At 40.1% G+C, this 20,755-nt stretch overlaps 1 protein-coding gene across 2 annotated transcripts in view; it reads left to right on the forward strand.

Annotated features, from left to right (window-relative positions):
* Positions 1-20,755, forward strand: part of CDH13 (cadherin 13) — a gene marked incomplete at its 3' end in the record, with an annotated part of 447,244 nt that overhangs the window by 85,821 nt on the left and 340,668 nt on the right. For both annotated transcript variants that reach the window (XM_082289860.1, XM_082289859.1), the window contains exon 2: positions 2,449-2,560. In XM_082289860.1, coding sequence (XP_082145986.1) covers positions 2,449-2,560 — 112 coding nt within the window. The remainder of the gene's footprint in view (positions 1-2,448; positions 2,561-20,755) is intronic.

A 20,755-nucleotide genomic window follows, 5' to 3' on the forward strand; every position in this document is an offset into this window, starting at 1 on the left:
AAGAGCTGTCTGTAGATCAATTTCAGGATATATGGCTTGGTCTGTTTTTCTGGTGGGGACTCATTACATAACTTTGCTTCCGTCTTGAGATGGGAAGAGGTTTTCTCCTACTGTGATTGCATTTTTATGCATATTCATTCAGGAACACTGAGTCAGAAAGACAGGTACTTTAAACCTGCACCTGTGTACACAGAAAATGTGTGCAGAAGATGCATGTGTGCCTTTCTTGCTGTGCTTATGCCCATTGAAATGCATATTAGGCAGGTTTTTTAACAATCAGTAATCAAGCTTTATGTACAATTTCAGGGCAGGCTCTGAATACCTCAGTTCACACTTGCAGATGTCTCCTACTGGAATATTGAAGGGGACATGTCCAATTCTCAACCCCTCTAGAGTCCAAAATCTCCAAGAAAATCAATATAACAATGTCAATAAGAGAAGGAGGGATCGGGAGCTGTGGCTTTAAACTTTTTTAAGAAAGGCAGGAGTAGTGTGATGATAAATTAATAGTAGTCAAGTGTTTTGCACTTTTCTTGGTGTATTGTTTTAAATCTTTCTCTTCTTTCTTGGTTAATCCTTCCAAGGGACCAACATGGAGCGGGTCAGGATGGAAGGAAAAGTGTCTATCAGCTGTGTTTGCCTTCCACCAGAATAATTGCCATGAAATATTCTAGCTGCTTCTTACAGTCTGCTGGCACTTCTGGCCAAGCTTTTATAGCAACTGTCAGTGACATGAAACAAATGATCCAGCAGTTGGTTTCCTTAAGAACAACTAATGCAGACCAGGTGGGGCATTGCTGCCTTTGGATTCTGTAAATGGGATCACACAATACTCAAAATGAGTGGGGAATGCAAGAAGGGAGAGAGCAGATCATGTATCACTGTGATTTAGCAAATGGACTGTGAGTGGTGGGGAATAGGGAAACAGGAAGATGCTAAAATATTGCAGGACATCTCTTTAGGATCAGGATCAGCAGACTTGGATGATAAAGGGGTGGAGGTGGGACTGAGAGATGCTGTTGGTGCGTTGGGAGTAGTGAATGCAGTTGTTACCTGAGCTGGTGAGGGAGAAAAGAGCCTTCAGCATTCACTGGTGTGGTACTAGGGAGAAATTGTCTTCACTTTACAGCTGAAGAATTTTATTTGCAAAACTGCAATTGTGTGTTGAGGATGTTTTGAGGATGTCTTGAGTCAATAGGCCCGTTTGTGCAGGGCCCCTTGAATTTAGGAGCAAACGTCATTCAGAACCCCTGTGTTAGTTTCATTCTTGGTTGCCACATCTGCCTTCTCTATGTGACTTTGCGTGGGCTGCCTGACAAGCAGCAGATTGGCCATAACAACTTTGAGATCAGAGTGGCCAGTGCACAACCTGAAAGTCAGGTTTTGTAAAACACCTTTAGATGTTCTAAAGCAGAAAGTACTTCTGAAAATGCACTTACACATATATGGGTTGGAAAATATGATTTAGCTTTTCCTACTCTTGACCTTGCCTCTCTCTTTAACCTTTTAAACTTTTTAGTAATTTCTTTTTGCTTGCTGCTTCTTTTTTGACCATTCTTACCTCCACGCTCTCATTTAACAGCTGCCAAGGAAAATAGCCCTTCAGGTTGTTTTCTCTATTCAGGGATAAAACACTTCAGAGACCGAGATTAGAATTGTATCTATTCCCAAACGATTTTATTTTGCTTTTAAGCTTTCTCCTTTGATGTTCCTGTGGTGACACGGAACTTGGGTGACCATGTACTAACAGTGACACAATTTGTATTCAACTGGAACCTTCAGATCCACCTCCACTATGATGCACACATTTCTTTTTCAGTCTTACCTTGCCGTAAACAAGCTTTTGATTATAGGGAAAGCGGACAAACTGTGGCTTAGAGGGAATGAAAAGCAAAGCAAAGCAATAGTTTATACTTTCTAGCAAAGGATTTCTTTTATACATGAAACTCCTGTATGTGAGACTTTACCCTTGAATATAAAATTTCTTCTCTAACTTGTTGATCAACTTCCTGAAACAGATTTGCAGATCTTAATTTATCAATTATTCAAATCGACTTGCATGTGCTTAATTTAAACGTATTTTTAAATCTAGCTTTATTCAGCTGGGTGTAATACATGTGACTTTTAGGAGCAACATTACATCCTATGTTTTTACAGACCAATAACATTCTTTATTGATATTCTGAACTGAACTTCACCTTGAAAGCTACTATTTTGTAATTTCAATGCCAGCTCATATATATAAAAGCAAAAACCTTACATAAAAAATTGTTTAGCAAAATTTGAAGGGGAAGTGTGATGTGATGGATATTTTGTTTTATGACTGTGAAACCCAATGTTTTGTTTTATGAGCACTGAGCCTAAACCCATGATGGTTCCCAGAAGCCAACATGATGGATGAAGGAGTGGATGTTAAAAGTCTATTTCTGTTTTTTTTTTTCCCCTCAGGTTCTGCTGCTTGCATGTGCAGAAGATTTAGAATGTGTCCCTGGATTCCAGCAGAAGGTTTTTTATATAGAAAAGCCATTTGAATTCATAGAGGACCAGCTGGTTCTGAACTGTATGTTATTTTCATATATTACTATTGTGCCAAAATCAAAATTGTTTATATATTCATTTCCTTCTGGCCATTTATCAGAAAGCTTTTTTTGTTTTGCACCTAAGATTTTGGATATTGCCATGATTCAGTCTGAGTTCCCCTGCACTAATCCCATGTCTCTACAGACTTTACCCAGTTTCATGTATTAGAAATGGCAAAATACAACATATATCATTTAGGGATGTGTGAATATTGTGAAAACATAGAATCAGACACTTTTTAAAAATTAAATTTACTCTTTTTTTATACTCTTACCTATGAGCTTGGAAATCAAGACTTGCCTATCAACATCTCTATTAAATTATTTCTGCAACTCAGATTTAGAAGTTTGTATTTTGAAAGCATTCAGAGCTTTCAAAGACCAAAAGGTCTCTTTCCTTTTCAAAAGGACCATTCACAAGTCCAAGTCTTTACATGAAATTCAGAGGCTGGAAGAAATTTGGGATCATCAGTGACAGCAAAATGTCACACAACTGGAATATTCAGTATATTTCCATTGACCAAGTGTCACATTATGAAACCCAATCTGGCACCATATACTCAAAACATGAAACTGAAGGAGATTTAACTGGTTTTCAGTTCTGGTGTTAGTTCATTCCACTATTTCAGGGCTACAAATTGTTCATTCAGTTCTGGGACCTTGAGACTTCAGCATTGTCAAACAAAAATGGTGCCTCATCCAGTGGCCAATGTCTTTAAAGACTTGGAAAGGGATTTAAGTGCTGCCATTTTCAAAACCTCCAAACACACCTGCCTTTTTACATGTGGTATTTATTATTAATGGTTTCTTTGTTGTGCTTGGCTGCTGGTGCTGAATCAGGAATTCTTCTGGGTGTCCAGCACCTGGCAGCAGTGCTTAGTGTCTGTGTGCAATATCTGGATCCCACAATGGGGTACATCCTGTAGCTTGGTGGAACCACGAAATGCAAACCAATATTACTCACCAAATGCACACATTTCCCATCTCAGTTCCCCCAGATATCACTGCTACATATTGATGTATTTTCACTTTGGATGAAGGTGTAATCCGTGCACATTCCCTTTAAAATAGCACTAACTTTTCAAAATGAAATGTCAGAATTAGTTGCCAAACTGTTGAAATAACTCTCTTAAACTTAAGTCATTCAGCCTTTGGAAGTACTAAAATAAACCTCTAGGATAACATTTTTAGTCTCAGCATTTGGTATGTTGCTTAGTCTGAGCTGCTTTTTCACAGGAACTTTAGATCACGAGTAGTAGTACTAGTCAGAGATGTGAGATTGTTGTTCAGCTTAGAAAAGAGATTTCAGACTTCTTATTTCTTTAGGAAATTTTGTTTTCTCTGAACTTCTTATTTTAGTGTTGCCAAACACATTATTCCTACGTGGCTAAAAGTTGAAACTCTTAGAATACAATAGATTTAATAAGCATGCAAAGTTGAAAACCTATTAAAAAAAGCAATATTGATAAATTAGTGTTAAGTTTAATAAGAACAACCTTTGAATACTTTGTCTGCTTCAGAACTTTGAGGCTCTAGTGTGTCTGGCCAGATCTCCTGCTGATGTGGAGAGGATCACCCCAAGGATGGGTTGGTTCAGCCAAATTGACTGGACTGCTCTGCGCTGACCCAGCCACTTGGGGTGGTGTAAAATGAGCAGAGTAATTAAGATGCCATCATTAGTGTGAGGAGGAGGAAAGAGCATGAAGAGACTCAGAAATGCCTGGGAACAATCTCTGGAATTAAATTATTTTAATAAGCAGACACTAAATTGGCCTAATATGCAGTGTTGGACAGAGGCAGACTGTCGACGCGTGATCCTGGTTAATTCAATCACCCGTAAACAGGGTGTCCTTCATGCAGCAGCATTAAACCTCAGCACAGTTTCTTCATTTTAGCTGTCAACAGAATTGATAATTTTAATTGTCTGTTTGAATACACTTTGCATGCTCTTGCATCTTTTTATGCCCATTACCAAGAGCAGTGTAATTTAGCAGTTGCATTGCAATGCGAGGCTTACCAGGGCTGTGTAAATTAATAGAGCAAATATGCAAACCAGCCCTATAGCAGTGATTGCTTTTGTAGTCCTCAATAAGCCAAGGAGATCCTTAATTCTTTTCTGAAGTACAATAAAACAATCTTTTTCTTTTTTTCTTTTTCAATTTAAACAAGAACCTACTGCATGTTTCATTGCTAGCATCTCTGTGGTAATTAAATATAGGTTGTGGCTGGTTCTTATGTATTTATTACTTCTACATATGGCAGTGTTAATTGTATTTTACATTTACTGACAGGAAGAAGGAAGAGAAGACCATGCTGAGGGTACAGAATTTTCTCTTATTTCTTGTTCTGATTTGTAGCAATTTTTATTAAAGCCTACTTATAAGCTGGCCATAACAAGTCCAGGTGTGTGTGCATATTCTCCTTCCTATTAGTTTCACTGGTATTCGGTTACTATTAATTGTTCTGTCATTGTGCTCAGGCTGAACTGGCTTTAAAATTATTATTTATTTATTTGCTCTTGCATCTCATTCATGGTCAGTTATGGTCAGCTCTTCCAGGGACCCGTGTCCCTGATCCTCCAACCATTCCTCAACACTTCCTCTTTTTTTTTTTTTTTTTTTTTTTTTTTCAGTTTACACCTAGGACCTTTGCAATTCAATAGAGAAGATCATCAAGATTTCTACATTCTTGATGAAGTGCTAATTGACAGCATTTAATTACAGGTTTTACACCTGTCAGAAGCACTTGTGGCCATGAAATTCCTCCCCATCAGAAAGCCAGTCCCTGCCAAGGCTGACAGGTCACTGGCAGTCAGAGGGCTCTGTCATGCTGGGCTGAGGGAAAGTTCCTAATCAGCCTCAACAAACGTGGGAATGTAATTGTGTTACATTAATCACGTTTATGCTTAACATACATCGGACTTGGCTTTTGGGGCTATTTTTAATTGACAATGAATCAAATAGTGCACTTGAATAATGGAGGCAATTAACATAAAGCACAAGGTGATGCATTGTGCATACTGAGCTAGGGAAGGCATTGCCAGTGCTTTAAATGTCAAAACAAAGGAAGTTTTGACCCTTACTTGAAAAGCTTTAATTTGAATGTTAATTAATCGCCGACCTCTTATGTCTCTTACGTGATAGATTGCATGGTCAGAGCCTGGGCTGCTCCAGGATCAAGGCTTTGTCTGTCTGCGTTCGGGTACTTTCTGTTCTGTGGGTTTTAATGAAGACCTTTCTATTCAACCATACCAAAATCATTGTTTACTCAGATGATGTGAAATATCTTAGTGTACTTATTAATGCTTAAAAGCAGGTTTTCAATTGTCTAGCAAAGCTGTGACCGCCAGCAAAATTTACTTTGTTCAAACTGAATAAAGCCTGTGGAAAGATCAGAGAAGATCATTCCTCCTTCTACAGTTTCGTGTGCACATGGATCATGGCCCCAGGATAGTGCTCATATCCAAACATTTCCTGTTGAGTCTGAGCTGATGCCATATGAGAGCTGTGATTTATCACATCCACTCTTCCCACTGAGTCCATACCAGTTGACTGCACAGATGGCCTCTTCTCGTGCCTGCTTCATGCTACCAGTGGTAGTGCTGTTCCTCTCCTGCTCATTCTGATCCTGGAGTTATCACTCCCACTTCACTCATCTCGTCTCCTTCCCTTTCCCCACACCTTACACAGAGCCAGCATGGCAGCCTCATTCAGCCCCCTGTGATTTGCCAAAGCCTCTGCAGAGTTCTGACATGAGGTTTGGATGCGAGTGTTAACTCTTTGTGCTGAATATTTCAGGGTTTGGGTAATTGGGATTGCAGATGGTAGCAGTAGCTTGCAAAAGAACATGTTCAGGCTAGGTAAGATTTTAAGCTTAGCAATTTCTTTCGGGGAAAACTGCCTGGGCTTTTGGCTAATAGCTAGATAACTGTGGATTTTTCACCTGTTCAGTATGCCCTTGCTGAAACAGTGTTGTGGCTTTTCAAAATGAAGATGTTTTTAATGCACTTTGAGTTTTACAAACATCTTAAATTTTCTTTCAATTCATATAAATCACTCGCTGTGTTAAGAATGTGCTTCAGAAAATGCTGAAAAATGACTTGGTTCTCATTCCTTGGCATGTGGGAACAGGTTCAATGGAAAAACATCTCAACTTTCCTACCCAGATAGGGGAATGCTTGTTATATCCTAAAATACATCTTAATGGGCTCATATGCATGGATAGAACTTGAATACCAGAGCTGCAATTTGACACTTGGGTACATGGTTAAGATTAGGCACCTGGAACTCTTATTCTGTGTGGACAGAAATATTGGTCAGAATTTGAACCCACACACCTTAATCACACTATTCCTGTTTAAATGGTTCGAGGAAGCCAAACTCATGTTACTAAAATTCCAGGAAATATCTGGGGGTATGCAAAACTGTGGAAGTTTTAAAGTGGGAGGTTGAGAACTTTACAACATATTTGTGGAGGAAGAGTGAGGAAAATCCTTTTGCATCTAAATACCTGATGCGTGGCCTTTTAATTGAAGTTTGATGCTGAACTCCTGCATGGAGAGAGAAAGTTGTCTGGGAACACATATTATGACTAAATAATATAGAACGTCTCAAACGTGTCTCTGAATAGATACGTGCAGATTGGTGTTGCTGCAGCACAACAATATCACATCATCTGTTTCACTGCTTTCACACATGATTAAAGCAAAACAAAATTGGAAAAAATAGTTGTTGAGTGCCAGGTGGTCAGACAATTCCCTCCAAAACAGTGAGTGTCAACTTCCAGGACCCTAGGGGAAAGGAGTCAAAATAGACTGTTTGATCTTTATGCATATACATTTAATTAAAGTAGTGCTTGAAAAGGTAGGATATTAGACTGAGCAGAGTGAAAGAATTATTTGGTCTCTGAAAAACATCTTCAGGGCTGAATCAAAACCTCTCAGGGATGCAGTCAGCTCCTTTGGAATAGCAGAGGGAAAGGCATATGTGTTGGTGAAACCTCCTCTTGGCATTTTAATTCCAAGCTGGCAGAAATGAGGATCTAAACCCAAAATTTCTTGTCTGTTTCATTGAGAGAAGCCACACAATCCTGTTTAAAAAACAAACCAAAACAAACAAACCCACAGGACAAGTGGGTGAGGATCTTTGCAGTGACAGTGAATGCTCTGTTAGCGGCTTGGTCTGGATTTAGGAAGATAAAAGTAGCAGATTACTTGGTTTGAGATTTAATTTGTTTCTGGAGACTTTCCAAGAGCCATAATGTTTCACAGCTAATACTTTTTCGAAATACGTGTGGGCTTTGGTTGGCTGAAGCGTGCCAGCTGTTCTTCTAATAACCTAAATCAATGGCCAACTGCTTGGGATTAGCAGGTTGGGTCTCCTGCTCCATGCAGTGCAAACCTTATATTAATAATGTCCCCAGGTGCTTCAGTGGAAGACTTCTCTGCTCATTTCCAGTTGGCAATTTCAGAACAAAAAAAATCACATTAACTAAGCTATTACTCCTGAACTGATTACCCACGCAGACCACGAGGCAGCTCCTGCTCTGCAGGTGTAGAAATATGTTGGAAGGCCAAAATATCTTTTAGGAAAATGCAGGTGGCTTAGCTTAGGGCAAACTACCCAAGCAAATAATCTGACACTGAATGCTTATGGCTGGCAACATTTTAACAGGGTTGTCTTCCTGGGGGAATGAGCGGTAGGGACATGAGATTCCTGGTTATATGTTGGAGCTGGGGTCCCTCTGGAGAGGCTCCAGCACCAGCCCAGCTTTGTCAGGAGGAAACTTTATCCGTATGTGACAAAGAAACACAACACAAATCACCCCCCACTGAGACATTAATGCATTTCTGTAGTACGTTTCTTGGTATTTTCACAGACTGCCTTTCTGACAAGACTTTTAATTTGAGGATCTTAGGAAAGCACCATTCAAAAGAATCATGGCTAGCTAACCTTTTCCATTACATTTCAAAGTGCAGTGTGGACATTTAGCGAGAATTAATGGGAGTATGTGAGGTTAAATCTTCCTTTAAACATAGAATCTCATTTAAGTTAATGATATCTTAAAGCATGCGAGTATTCTTGAAAATAATTGTAGATGTAGTTCACAATTAATTCTGAGCTTTTAGAATTTCTCTCTGTTAATCCAAATCAAATTATAACTTTACTAATGTAATTATGATCATGCTTCAACTTGCAGTTCTTCTTTCCCTTTGCTTGTTTAAATCAGTCCTTTTCAGACAGAGCAGTCTGTCTGCTTTAATGGACACATCTCCTTTTACACAGCTTTCCTGTGCCATGCGATTTCTCAGTCTTGCCTTGAGAATAAGTACCACTGGCTGTAAACTTGGGAAGTCTTTCAGCTATTTCTTAGATTGAGGGATTTTTCTAGCTGGAGGCTAATGCTCTGATTTTGTTTTATGCCTCTGTTCAGCCTATCCACCTGAACTCTTTTTCCTCTAGAGAAGGGAAAGAAAAAGTAACTTTTAATGGATTGAGTCTGAAAAATCTAGTCGGTCTGGAATGACTTTGTGCATATTTGTGTGCCTTGTACCTGCTGCTTCTGGGGCAGACAAGGGAACCTGTAGAGAGGGGAGTAAGTGCATGTCATATTCTGTGAGGTGAATATTAACTAAAATGCTTGTCTTGTGTTTTTTTAATCCCTGAAAAAATATCAACCCGGGCAAAGGGCAGGATTTGCTCAAATAAGAATCCCTGCCTGAAAGGGATTATCTTTAACAAAATTTGAAATTCCTTTAGCAAGGAATTCTTTTAAAACAAATTAAAATAAAACTAGGAGCCCTGGGAAGGCCTAAAAGATTCCTATAGCGATCTGGGGTGTTGCTTTTTAGACAGGAGTTCCACTTAAAATACTCACTTTGATTTTACTTTCTTAAAAAAAAAACCAAAAAAACAAAAAAACCAAAAAAGCAATAAAAAACCCAGTGCAACCTTGGTCTCTCAGCTGTGGAGAGAACTGAAGCAGAACTGAGGGGCCTTTAATAAGGCAGCAAAACGGAGGCAATCCTGGAGCAGCTTTACAGGTAGTCGATAGCAGAAGAGAAATTCCCCCCTGAAGTTGGAGCCAGCACTGGTAAATCTCTGACACTTTTGAAACACTTGCTGGCAAGTACCAGAATCTAAAAGCAGGTTAGACTGAAGTAAGCGATAATCTCCTTGATGTACAGTACCATTCTCCTGCAAGAGAGTCAGGTTTGTTTTAGTGAAGAGCAAATTGTGAACCTTTTCTCCCTTATCAACAGCATTGTGAATGCTCTGGCTGGACCTGGCTTTATCTACAAACTGAGCTGTCTTGCCTGGAACTTTTTCTAAAATAGTATAAAGCAGGTTGTAGAAAATGGATGCATTTTTTTATTTTTCTTAATATTGCATTCTATAATTAAATATATTTATATTCTCTACTAACCACACTGACAGGAAACATTGTTTATGTAAATGTATTAAGGCACGTGGGTTTTGTTTACCTTCCTTTGTGTGGCAGTGAACCAGAGGCAACACAAAATGTGCCCTGGTCTGCTAAAAACCCAAATTGCCTGGTTACAAGCAGGATCCCTGCAGACTTTATTTAGCTGGATTTTAATTACAGTGCCAGCTCTCAACACTTGCAATAAAACAGTAGGGAGACAACTATAATTTGACCTTTATAAAACATTAACACCAACCTATACACAAACATAACTTTGGCTTAAAAGGAGGTAGAAGTCAAGAAATTATGAAAACAGCATACTTATGATATTTTAACTTTTGGAAAAAGCATAGAAATGTGCTGCTGTGGTCACCGAAGTGTGATATTGGTGTGTTTGGTTCTCTGAACCATCTCGTGATCCTCATACAGAAATGCTGCATTGGTGGCAGAAGAACCTTCTCACGGTTTTTTCATGTTTTGGGTGCTGCTGTGAGGCTTAGGGTAGAGGAGGCTGCACAAACCCCGCAGGAAATGCTGATGGATAAAACCCAGCTTGTTTCTTTCCCCAGAAAAGCCAATTCAGGAAGCTTCAGCTCCCCACCCATTCCCCCTGAATCTCTTCTTTGCTGAAGTGTTTGTGACAGTCCCCTGTGGTGGGTTGCACCCTGGGCCAAGGGCTCCTTTCTCTTGTTGAGGGTCAGAGAAGAATGAGGTGGGGAAGAGGAGGAATGGAGCAGGACAGTCTGTGCCTGTTTTGGACGGGAATGTCAATGCAACAGCACTGCTGACCTCTGAAAGGGGCAGCAGGACTGGCTCCAAGGTGGAGAAGCACCAGCAATGGCCATAAATCCAAATGTATCTTTGGTTAATTCTGGCTGAAATAGTCCCTGTGTCGTGGTATGGTACCTCACAGTATTTTTTAGTTCTGTCATCATGCAAAGGTGATGAATAGCTTGTTCCAGATCTTCTCTTGTTGTTAATTTAATATATAATAAGCACAGTTAATGAATGTCACCTTTGCTTTTTTATGAAACTGACTTGAAGCTGTAAACACAAGGATACTTTAAATGTCCCATAATATAAGGAACATTTGAAGATGCCTGAATGCCAAGGTTATAAGTTGCCTTTGTGTGACCTGAAACATTATTTTTTTTGCTGTTTGCTGCCAGGTGAAGCATCAACTGCTAAAATCTCTTCTTCCCTAACTTTTAATGTGATGTTTCACAACACGTTATATCTGTGTTCAAAGGTGATGTTGGATGCAAACAAAAATTATGGAGGGTAGGAAGGCAGCTATTAGATATTGCGGTCAAGAGCTTTCCAGGGATTCATTTTGGCTGAATGAAAGGCCATGAGCTCAGCTGCCTAAGATCTGGTGTTTGACTGTCTGGTTACTATTGCTCTGTTTTTTTGGGTTTTTTTTGGTGTTTGTTTTTAATCAAGGCTCTTCTGGCTGGAATTTTTATTCAGCCTGGTTTGTATTTATGGAGGAACCACTCAAGTGCATCATTAAAAAAAATACAAGAAATAGTGATTTTATAATATTTTTCTAGAGCAATGAAAGCAGTATTGTGGGAGTTACACAGTGTAATTTGCAACCAAAGAGCTCATTACATTTAATTTTTTAAAAGTTACATTTGTGACAGAGGAAAGAGTCTAAAATTATCTTTAATAACAGAGCTGATGAGTTCACTCTTCCGATTAATAACAAAATGCAACTCTCTGAATGTTCTGTAGGATTTGGTGTTTCTTCTGAGAAATCAGTCAGATCTCATGCAGGTGGGCAGAAGGTTTTTGGCATAATAGAATAGCAGCTCCTCTCAATTGTAAATCAAAATAAGAAACTTTATTTAAAATGATATTATTACTTCTGGAACTTTTATTCTTTGAGGCACTGCCTTTAATAGCTTCTCCAATAAAGTTCAAAGAAGCTGAAATATAGAAGCTTTAACACTTCCATAATAAATCTATTAATTGTAATGCTTCTGAAAACATTGGGCATTGACTACTTACTGCTGTTTTTATAAGTCAGCATCACTTCCCAGAACTGTCTGATACTAACTACAGTTAGCACTAGTAATTAATTGAAATGAAATTACTCGAATGATGAATGAGGGCTGGACATGTTTGACTTAACTCTTTCTGGCACTGTAGCTGTGCTTTAGATCCTGATTGAGAAGGTATTTAAGTAGCACCTTAATTTCAGTTCCTTCCCCACTCTACAGAACTTTATGTCCGTGTACCTGTGGCCCAGATTCTCTCAGCTTCAGCACAGCTTTTGCTTACACAGAATGTCCTTTGGGAAAGCCTCTGGCTGCGCTGTGAGGTGGCTGTTCCTGATGCAGCCATGCAAAAGGAAAGGTATGAGAGCTTCCCAGCATACGAATTTTCTGTGCTGAAACAGATGATTTGAGCTGATTATGCTCAGAACCATAAATACAGCAAGGAGTTCAATTTCCACAGGTGAGTGCTGCTCCTGCTGAAATTGGGTTTTTCTGCACAAGTCTGCGCCAAAACTCTCATCCTTCCTGTCTGCAAGTGCTGCTGGATTTTAGGTAACTGAGCAAACAAGTCCAGACTGGTCTTTTTAATGTTCTCTTAATGACCTCTTAAATATAACAAATCTCTGGGTAGGGCAGAGCTCTGGAAATAGGTGCAAGGGCTGGTGCTGCGCCTGCTGCCGGCGGTGCGTGGGTGAGAGCCTCAGGAAGCTGGGCTGCTGGCAGGGCTCCTGCTGAGCGTGGCTGGGGGCAGCAGCTGGCACTGCCCTCAGCAGAACGGACAGATTTAATGGTTTAACAAAGATAAAAATATTTGTCAAGTGAGATTAGATTAAAGACTGGATTGAATGTAGCCAGATTGGAAATTATAGGTTATAGGTAAAGGTGATAGAATTACTGTCTGTTGAGCTTTGCTGTTCAGACAGGTCTCTAAAGCCAGGTCTATAACAAGTCTTCCTGCTAAAGCTGGGGGTTTAGAGAACCCAGCGACAGTCTCAGCTTTCAGTTTGTCCTCTGGGAAAGCACCTGATGAGTTTAACAGGGCTTTGCTGGTTTAGGAATGGTGGGAGAACACCAGTTTCACTCAAGATAGTGTTCCAGAATTCATCCTGAGTGCTTAAAGTGGTTTTTTCAATCCCTCCCCACCTGTTTATATTTTTAATGCTTTAAATCAATCAATCAATAGATAAAACCATGAGAAGCATCAGTGATTTCAAAATAAGTTTTTTATAGGTGTTTTAGTAACTGTTCAGTGAGCTGGAACTGGAACTTTCTTGTGATGTATGCACAAGAATATTTGGATGTAATACTTTCAAAGTATGTAGGAACATTTAAACTTTGCTTTCAGCAGAAAGCAGAGGAAAAAGTGACTTGTTTTCTGGATTTTTGAAGTCATGTGCTAGGGTATCATTCTTATGGTTTGTTTTTTTCCCCTTTTTCTTACAATAATTAATTGGATACAGCTGAAATGGTTCCAATAAAAGGGGGCTGGCACAGCTTGCTGGTGTAGGAGGGTTTCCTGTAGAGGGGACAGTGCATGCTCCAGCAGCTTCGAGCAAGCAGTGCAGGTGAACTGGAGCCTTCCAGATCCTGGTGGGATTCTGGAGCTCCTGGTTATGTGAAGAACATGAGGTCTTCTCCCTCCAACATATGGCTTTGTTATGCTGAAACCTTATTTATTTTTCCTCCATTTTCTAAAAATTCAATGTTTGTTTGTCAAGAGGAATGCTTTCTCTTGCATTGAACGGCTTTTTACTTTGTTTCTATTTTGGTGAGAAAAATGATTTTTTTCTTCTGAATTTGATTCTGGTGGAACTCCTCAACACCTTCTGCTTGGCAGCTGAACCAAAAATAAATTATTTGCACAGCTCTAGTGGTGTCAGTAAATTGATTTCCGTAGAACACAAGACAGTGTTTCCTCTCTGGAATGCCCTAAAGTGATCGTTATTAATGATAAACGACAATGGAATTTTTGCAGAGAAATTAATAACTGGAAGGTTGTTCTGAAATGAGAACAGCAACACGGATGCCCTTGAAGGATACTGAACACATCTTCCTTCCTTTGTGCATCAGCTGCTCCTCGCTCGTGAATAGATTATGGCAGGGCCACGCTGTGATTTATTAACCAGCTGGTTTGCTCTGGAAGATCAGTGGTGTCAAAAGCAAAGGTGATATTACCTGGGCCTGGCCTCCTGTGGGGGAGACAGGAATGGTTGGAATGTCACTCTTTTTTTCCGAGCAAAGCTCGAGATGGTAACTCACTGCTGCTGGTTGGTTTCCAGGAGGTCTGTGGATTTAGTGAGCTTCCTCAGGTGTATTTGTTTTGGGGAATTTAGATGGGAAAAAGTAGGGAAACCTTCCCTTGAAAGAAGGGAAGGAAACAAGAATGAATAAATTATCTTTAAAGAGGAATTTTTGACTATCAGTGTCTCCTTCTAATAAATTGTCCTGGTCTCAAAGCTCCTTTCCTGCCATGCTGAAACCAGTGATGGTTTTTTGCCAGTTCTACTGGCAAACCTGAACTCTGCAAAGTCTGATGTACAGTAAAGAATGCAAATAATGTTCTGTGTACCCCTTCCAATTCTGTGCTAAAAAATTACCTAATTAGGAGGATTACAGGAACTGAAAAAAAAATGGGGGAAAATACACATTAATTTTCTCCAAAGAAAGATAGAAATATAATTGACTATTTTGGTCTGAAGGTTCCAAGGGTTTGTTGGACACTGTTGAGGTGTAGTAGTCATGAAATCTTACAGGAATTGTAAAAAGTGTTGAACACTGATCTGCAAATGCCATTTGTAGCTGACTTAATGCAGTTTTGTTTTACCTTTGGAAAGTAAAATCAATTTCGGATTAACTTTGACAGGGAGGTGTTGAGGTGTGTGAGTCAGCACTTGGATATTTCTGTCAGCCTGTTGGGAAGACAAAGAATTTTGATGGATATTAACAGTAACAGTGCTAGCCTGAAAGGAAAATTGGCAAACTAAGTTAAGAAACACTCTCCTGCCTTGTCCTGGCACACTTCACAAAAAGCTAAATTATAAGTTGTCATCAGTGTACAAAACTAAAATTTATCTTGAGATTTAGGAACTTTTTTCCCCCTTCTCTCTACCTCCTTTTTTTAAAAAAACCCTGCTGTTATTGCTTTTACTGTTTTTTCCACTTTGAAATCTGGAACAGCTTCTTTTTTTGTCTGAAACAGTGTGTTTGGTAGAAGTCAGTACAGCACAATTGAAGCAATGAGGGATTTCATTCTTTTTATCCACAATTGTGGAGCTATATTTAATAACCCTTTATAATAATCTTTCCACTATACTGAATTATGTATTGATTCTACTTTTACAGTAGCTTCATTACAAAATTCCAGAAGGAAAATGGGCTTTTAGATGTCAACCTGAATCTCTTCACAATTTTGAATATGGTATTACACATAATTCTGTGAGGACCTAATCACACATTGTTTGATTTCAATGAAACAACTCTCATTGACTTCACTGAGACTTGGCTTGAACTATTGCCGTGTTATTGAAAGTATAATAAGCATTTGGATTCAATTTTCAATCTCTTCCAAGTCTTACATTCTAGCTCTGCTGTGCATGTGGTCCTGCTACACAGAGTCATGGATTGTTAGTTTGGAAAAGCCCTCTAAGAGCACTGAGTGTGACCATCATCCCATCACTAAATCCAGCTGCCACCTCCAGGGATGGGGACTCAATCACTGCCCGAGAAATCCTGTTTCAATGCTTAATAACATGTTCAGTGAAGAAATTTTTCCTAATAGCCAATCTAAACCTCTGCTGGTGCAATTTGAGTCCATATGCTCTTTTCCTATCACTTTTAAACTTTGAAATCGACCCCACCTGGCTACAACCTCCTTTCAGGGAGTTGTAGGGAGCAATAAGGTCTCCCCTGAGCCTTCTTTTCTCCAGGCAAAACATCCTCAGCTGCTCCTCCTCGGATTTGGGCTCCAAGCCCTTCCCAGCTCTGCTGTCCTCTGGCCCCACTCCAGCACCTCAATGCTTGTCTTGTTCTCACAATATGCAGGACACTGTGAACCCTGACTGGACCTTTTGGGAAGATACTTGTAGAAGAGACTTTGAAAGTAAAAAATATTTAGGCTTTTCTTTAATTACAAATTTTGTTGCTGGGGCTCCTGCAGACACGGTGTGTGACAGAGGAGTATGGAAGCTGGGTCTGTGGCTCTGGGTGCATGGGCTCCTTTGGCTGAAATTCCAGGGGTTAACAGCTCTGGAGCATGCAGGGGTCTCTGGTCATTGAGTTTTAGTGGTTGCTGTTTCAGAAAGTACGAGTGGCATTTGAGAGAGACAAAGCACCGTATTAAAGTTAATGCCTTTGATTTGCTTCAAATCATCTGTAATCCATGTGGACCTGTCATAATTTATACCTGGCTCGGCCACAGCAATGAGTCTAAAACTGTCACATAATCTGCACCAACACTTGAGCACAAGAGAAATGGCACGTGCTGCTCACTGCAGTGGGTGTCGAGGTATTTATCTCTCCTGGCCCAGAAGGCTGCCCTGAGCTTAATTGCTGTTTCTCATTATTTATACTGCTAGGAAAAAAATAGGATTAAATACCGAGAGAGGAAGATAACAGAGGTTTTGCTGCATAAGATGAATAAAAATCAATTCCTGTTTGTTTCTAAACATGATAAATGTGGTTAGGTGTTTTTTTGGGCTTCCCCACTGCCCCCAAAGCCTTGGGGGGTCTCCTGAGGATAATCTTAATAGGATAAAGTGGTCTCTGAAAGGCAATTAGCAAGATTCTTATGAAGGGGGCCATGCATGGGCCATGCTCAACCCTCTCCTGGTTAATGCTCATCTTAATTCCATTTCTTGTGAGTTATTTACTCATTTCACGTATAATGTATTTAGTTCCCTTGGCTCTGCGCTCTGGTTTGAAAGCATCCTGGTGCCTTTCAAGTCCTTGTCCAGCTGTACCTGCGAGCAGCCAGCAGCCCCAGAAGGGCTGGATAACAATGGAAAGTGAGCTTAGATCACAGTCTGTACAAAGTCTGGTCAGTACCAAGAATTAAAATAATTAGTACTGTCATGATGCTTATGAAAAGGGCATCAGTGAGGAAGACACTGGGCTTTTTAGGATGAAATTCAGCTCTACTGATTTTATTTAGAGGAATCATATTTCTTTGGAGGCGTGCAATTCACAGTGTAATAAAGCTCTGGGGAAAGTTCTTCTCTCTTAACCAGATGCCTTATGTGCTATACCACTAAAATGATTTTTATTTCTTTATTTTTTAAATTCTTTCCTAAGATAGAAATTTGAAAGTTTCTCACTTCTTACCCAGTCTTCATCCATGGCTGCATTTGGAGAGTTCCAGGACAAGCCAGGATCTGTTTAAGTGATTTCCAGCAGATACTATTACATATGCTTAATTAATATTGCACCTTTAGTACTGTAACTTCTCTATTCAGGAAGACTCTAACTCCAGGAGGCTTTTGAACTCATTTGATGCGCTTCAACACCTTTTGTGAGCTGCACTTATTTCTTTTATGTTTATTTCTGTCTTTGGAAATTGGTGCAGTGGGAAAGCAAGGTCCCTGCCACCCACCTGCTTCCTTGTGCTCAAACACTCCAGCACCAGCCCACCTACAGAGCAGAAATAAGCAAACAAACAGCTCTGACCAGAAGGTTTCAGCATTCAGCGTGTCCCTCTTGTTCTAAAATTAAGTGAGATGCAGAACTTGTCTCAAAACTGCCTGTTTGAGGTGTAATAGAGAGGGGAGGTCCATTATTGAATTGCATCCTATTTACACCACATACAGCAGCATCCTGTAGCTGGTAAATAGTTCTAACTGCCAGAAGTAATATGACCTCTGTGGCAGGGAATATCTTCCTACATCTATTTTTAGTTAGCGAGAATCTTAGTAGGCCACTGCTGGAAATAAATGGAGATTAGTAAATTTTCCTGGCTTTACAGTACTTCATGAAATGTTGAAAATATTAAAATAATTCAATATGTTCTTGGAAGATAAACATGAATAGGGCACTGGAGGCTTTCGAGTTTTGGGTAATGACAATTCTCACGGTTGTTTGGGGGCACTTTGTCCTGTACACAGGCTGTTGCTGCCAAGCTGGGAACCTCATGCTGAAGGGACCTTTATACTCAGATGGTCATTTTGAGCCCCTCATGCCAAAATAGTTCTGGGTCAGATCTGAGCTGGACGGAGTCACTGTCAGCACCTGCTGGCTTATTCCTTTATGGGCTCCCTCAGGATCTTTGCAGTGTTTTCTACCTGGAATTGCTTTTATTTAGCTGGTTGAACTGTATATTGATCTTCAGCTGTCAGCTAATTTACAGGAAGCATTCACCCAGCACAGTGTGTACACTGTGAGGAGAGGAAACAGGAATTCATGAAGTCCTGTCCGTGGTGCTCATTAATGCTCTGCAGCCACATTTACTGTGGTGGCAAACGAGGCGTGCCTGGCACTGCTCGATGGCACCTGAGCCAGTGGCTCTGAACTGCCCGTACCCAAACCTTTAAACTCTCTCGCTCTCAAAACCAGGACGGCTGCATGCAAACTCTTCCCTTTGCGTGATCCTTGACTCCTCGGGGCACAGCTGGAACTGCAAGTAGCCTGCCACGAGGAAGCACAAATGGGAAACAGAGGGAGCTGCACTAAATGGCATTGAGAGTTCGGGTGCAGCTCTTGACAGCAGTTACCAGATGGAGCAATTTTTCCTTGAGCATTCAACGTGGAGGGAAAATTTAAGAGCAGTAAGAGCTGGAAAAAGGTGCTTAGGACTGTTGGAAATGCATATGATTATGGAGTTAAGATCCTAAAAAAATCACTGCTTTTCCTTGGCCCTGCTTATTGCACATGTATATAAGTACTTCTAGTTAAGTCACTGAGGCTGCTGGCAAACTTGTGCAAGCACTTATGAGGAAAACATATGCTTGTGTGGAATGCTGACTGGAAGTTTAGCTAATGATCTATTCAGCTCTGGGTGCCGTACACAGATCATGAAACATTTACTTCCAATAATTAGGTGTTTTGTAGTTTGGGGGGTTTTTATTTTTTATTTCTTTTTGTTCTTTTTTAATCCTACTCAGGCATATTGACAAACATGGCTTTTTGCTCTGCTCTTGGAGAAAGTTGCAGCTGCAAAGGTCCCTTGAGTTATGCCAATCACTTGCAGATGTTCTTCTGAAAGCAGAAATTAAATAGATTTTCTTGATGCCAATAAATTAAAGAAAAATATTATATAGGCTCTTATCTCTAAAAGTGTGTGCTCTGGTCACAATGCATCAAATGCTGCTAACATAGTGATGACCTTTTAAAGGAAAACACATTATGCTGTAGCTGTCTTTGTATTATACCTGTGGAATACTGGTATGCAAAAGTCAAGCTATTAAGCAGTAGGAGAAATGGAGTGAAAATAATCTATTTTGCTTTTGTCTGCTGTTGCTGCTCTGATAGGCACATTCTTCTCTTTTTTCCCCTGTATTCAGTCATGCTCTTCTTGAAAACGTAAAACACAGAGCTAGATCAAATACACGATAACATTTTGGAATGTTGTAGCCTACTGAGTTTTGATGAGCTGGATCAAAATCCCAATGACCAAAAGCTGTTGTTCAATAGAAAAATGAGCAGAACTGCAGAGGAAGATAAGCAGGGTCCTTGCCTACCCTCATCATGGTGAGAGCATTAAAAATTGAGCAACAAATATCAGCCTAGAGACCAGGCATTTGCTCAGCACTAAGAAGATTTCCACTTACTCCCCAGAAGTTCAGATTTCATGTGAGTAGTTATTTTACCACAGATCCCTGAAAGGTGTTAAAGTACTTTCGGTGATCTGTGTCCAGGTATTCACCGCTGTCCATCGAAGAGATGTGGAATCAGAACTTCTTTCTTTACAAGTGTGTCCTGGGATTGATTCAACTCACAGTTGCAAGTTATTAAATACCTGCAGGTGCTGCGTCAATTCCAGTCATGTTCCAGATATTTGCTGGAGAAATAGGACTTAATTCCTAGGGCTGTTTTCCTAAAGCCTTTTCTACCAGTTTATCCACTTGGAAAATATGGTTGAGTTTTTTTCATTTTTCTTATGTATGCAGAAAAAAAGAGGAAACTTCCTTCTATTTGGCTGTTTCCTAGATGGGTGGGCACAGGCAAACAGAACTAAAACATTTTTGAGCTTTAAGAAGCTCTGTTTAAGAGAAGAAGGTTTTGCTTCTTGGCCTGGAGATGACATAACTGTGAGCTGCTTTAGTGTGCTGTGAGGGGAAGGATATAAGATTTTACAAGTTTGATATGGCTGCTTCTCCAGACACCAGTTTTGAGGTTTGATCCCAATGCCAGGTGGGACTCTGTGGTGGTTATAATAAAGAACAGCTGCCTAGGCCTTGGTCCTTGTGGAGGCTGGCAGGAATTCCACACCCATTCCTTGGTGTGAGTCTGCTGGAATGCCCTGTGCACAGCCAGCATGGAGGAGCTTTGCTCCTTGAGGGCACCATGTCCTTTACTGGCACACCGTTAGCAAGGGGCTCGGAGGCAGCACAGGGAGTGTGAGATGCATTGTGTTTGAACAGGGAGTTAAGTAAACATCTCACACTGTTATAATTTTCTGGTTTTCCCACTGTATAAACAGCTGCTGGTAGCGTGTCAATCAGCTTCTACTTTGGTGCTACTAATTACACAGGAAAACATTAAAAACTGACTAAAAAAAGTTTCAAGGCTGATAGCAGAGAAGTCAAAAGGTTCTCAAAC

Source organism: Coloeus monedula (genome assembly GCF_965178545.1).
Source record: "Coloeus monedula genome assembly, chromosome: 13".
Lineage (NCBI taxonomy): Eukaryota > Metazoa > Chordata > Aves > Passeriformes > Corvidae > Coloeus > Coloeus monedula.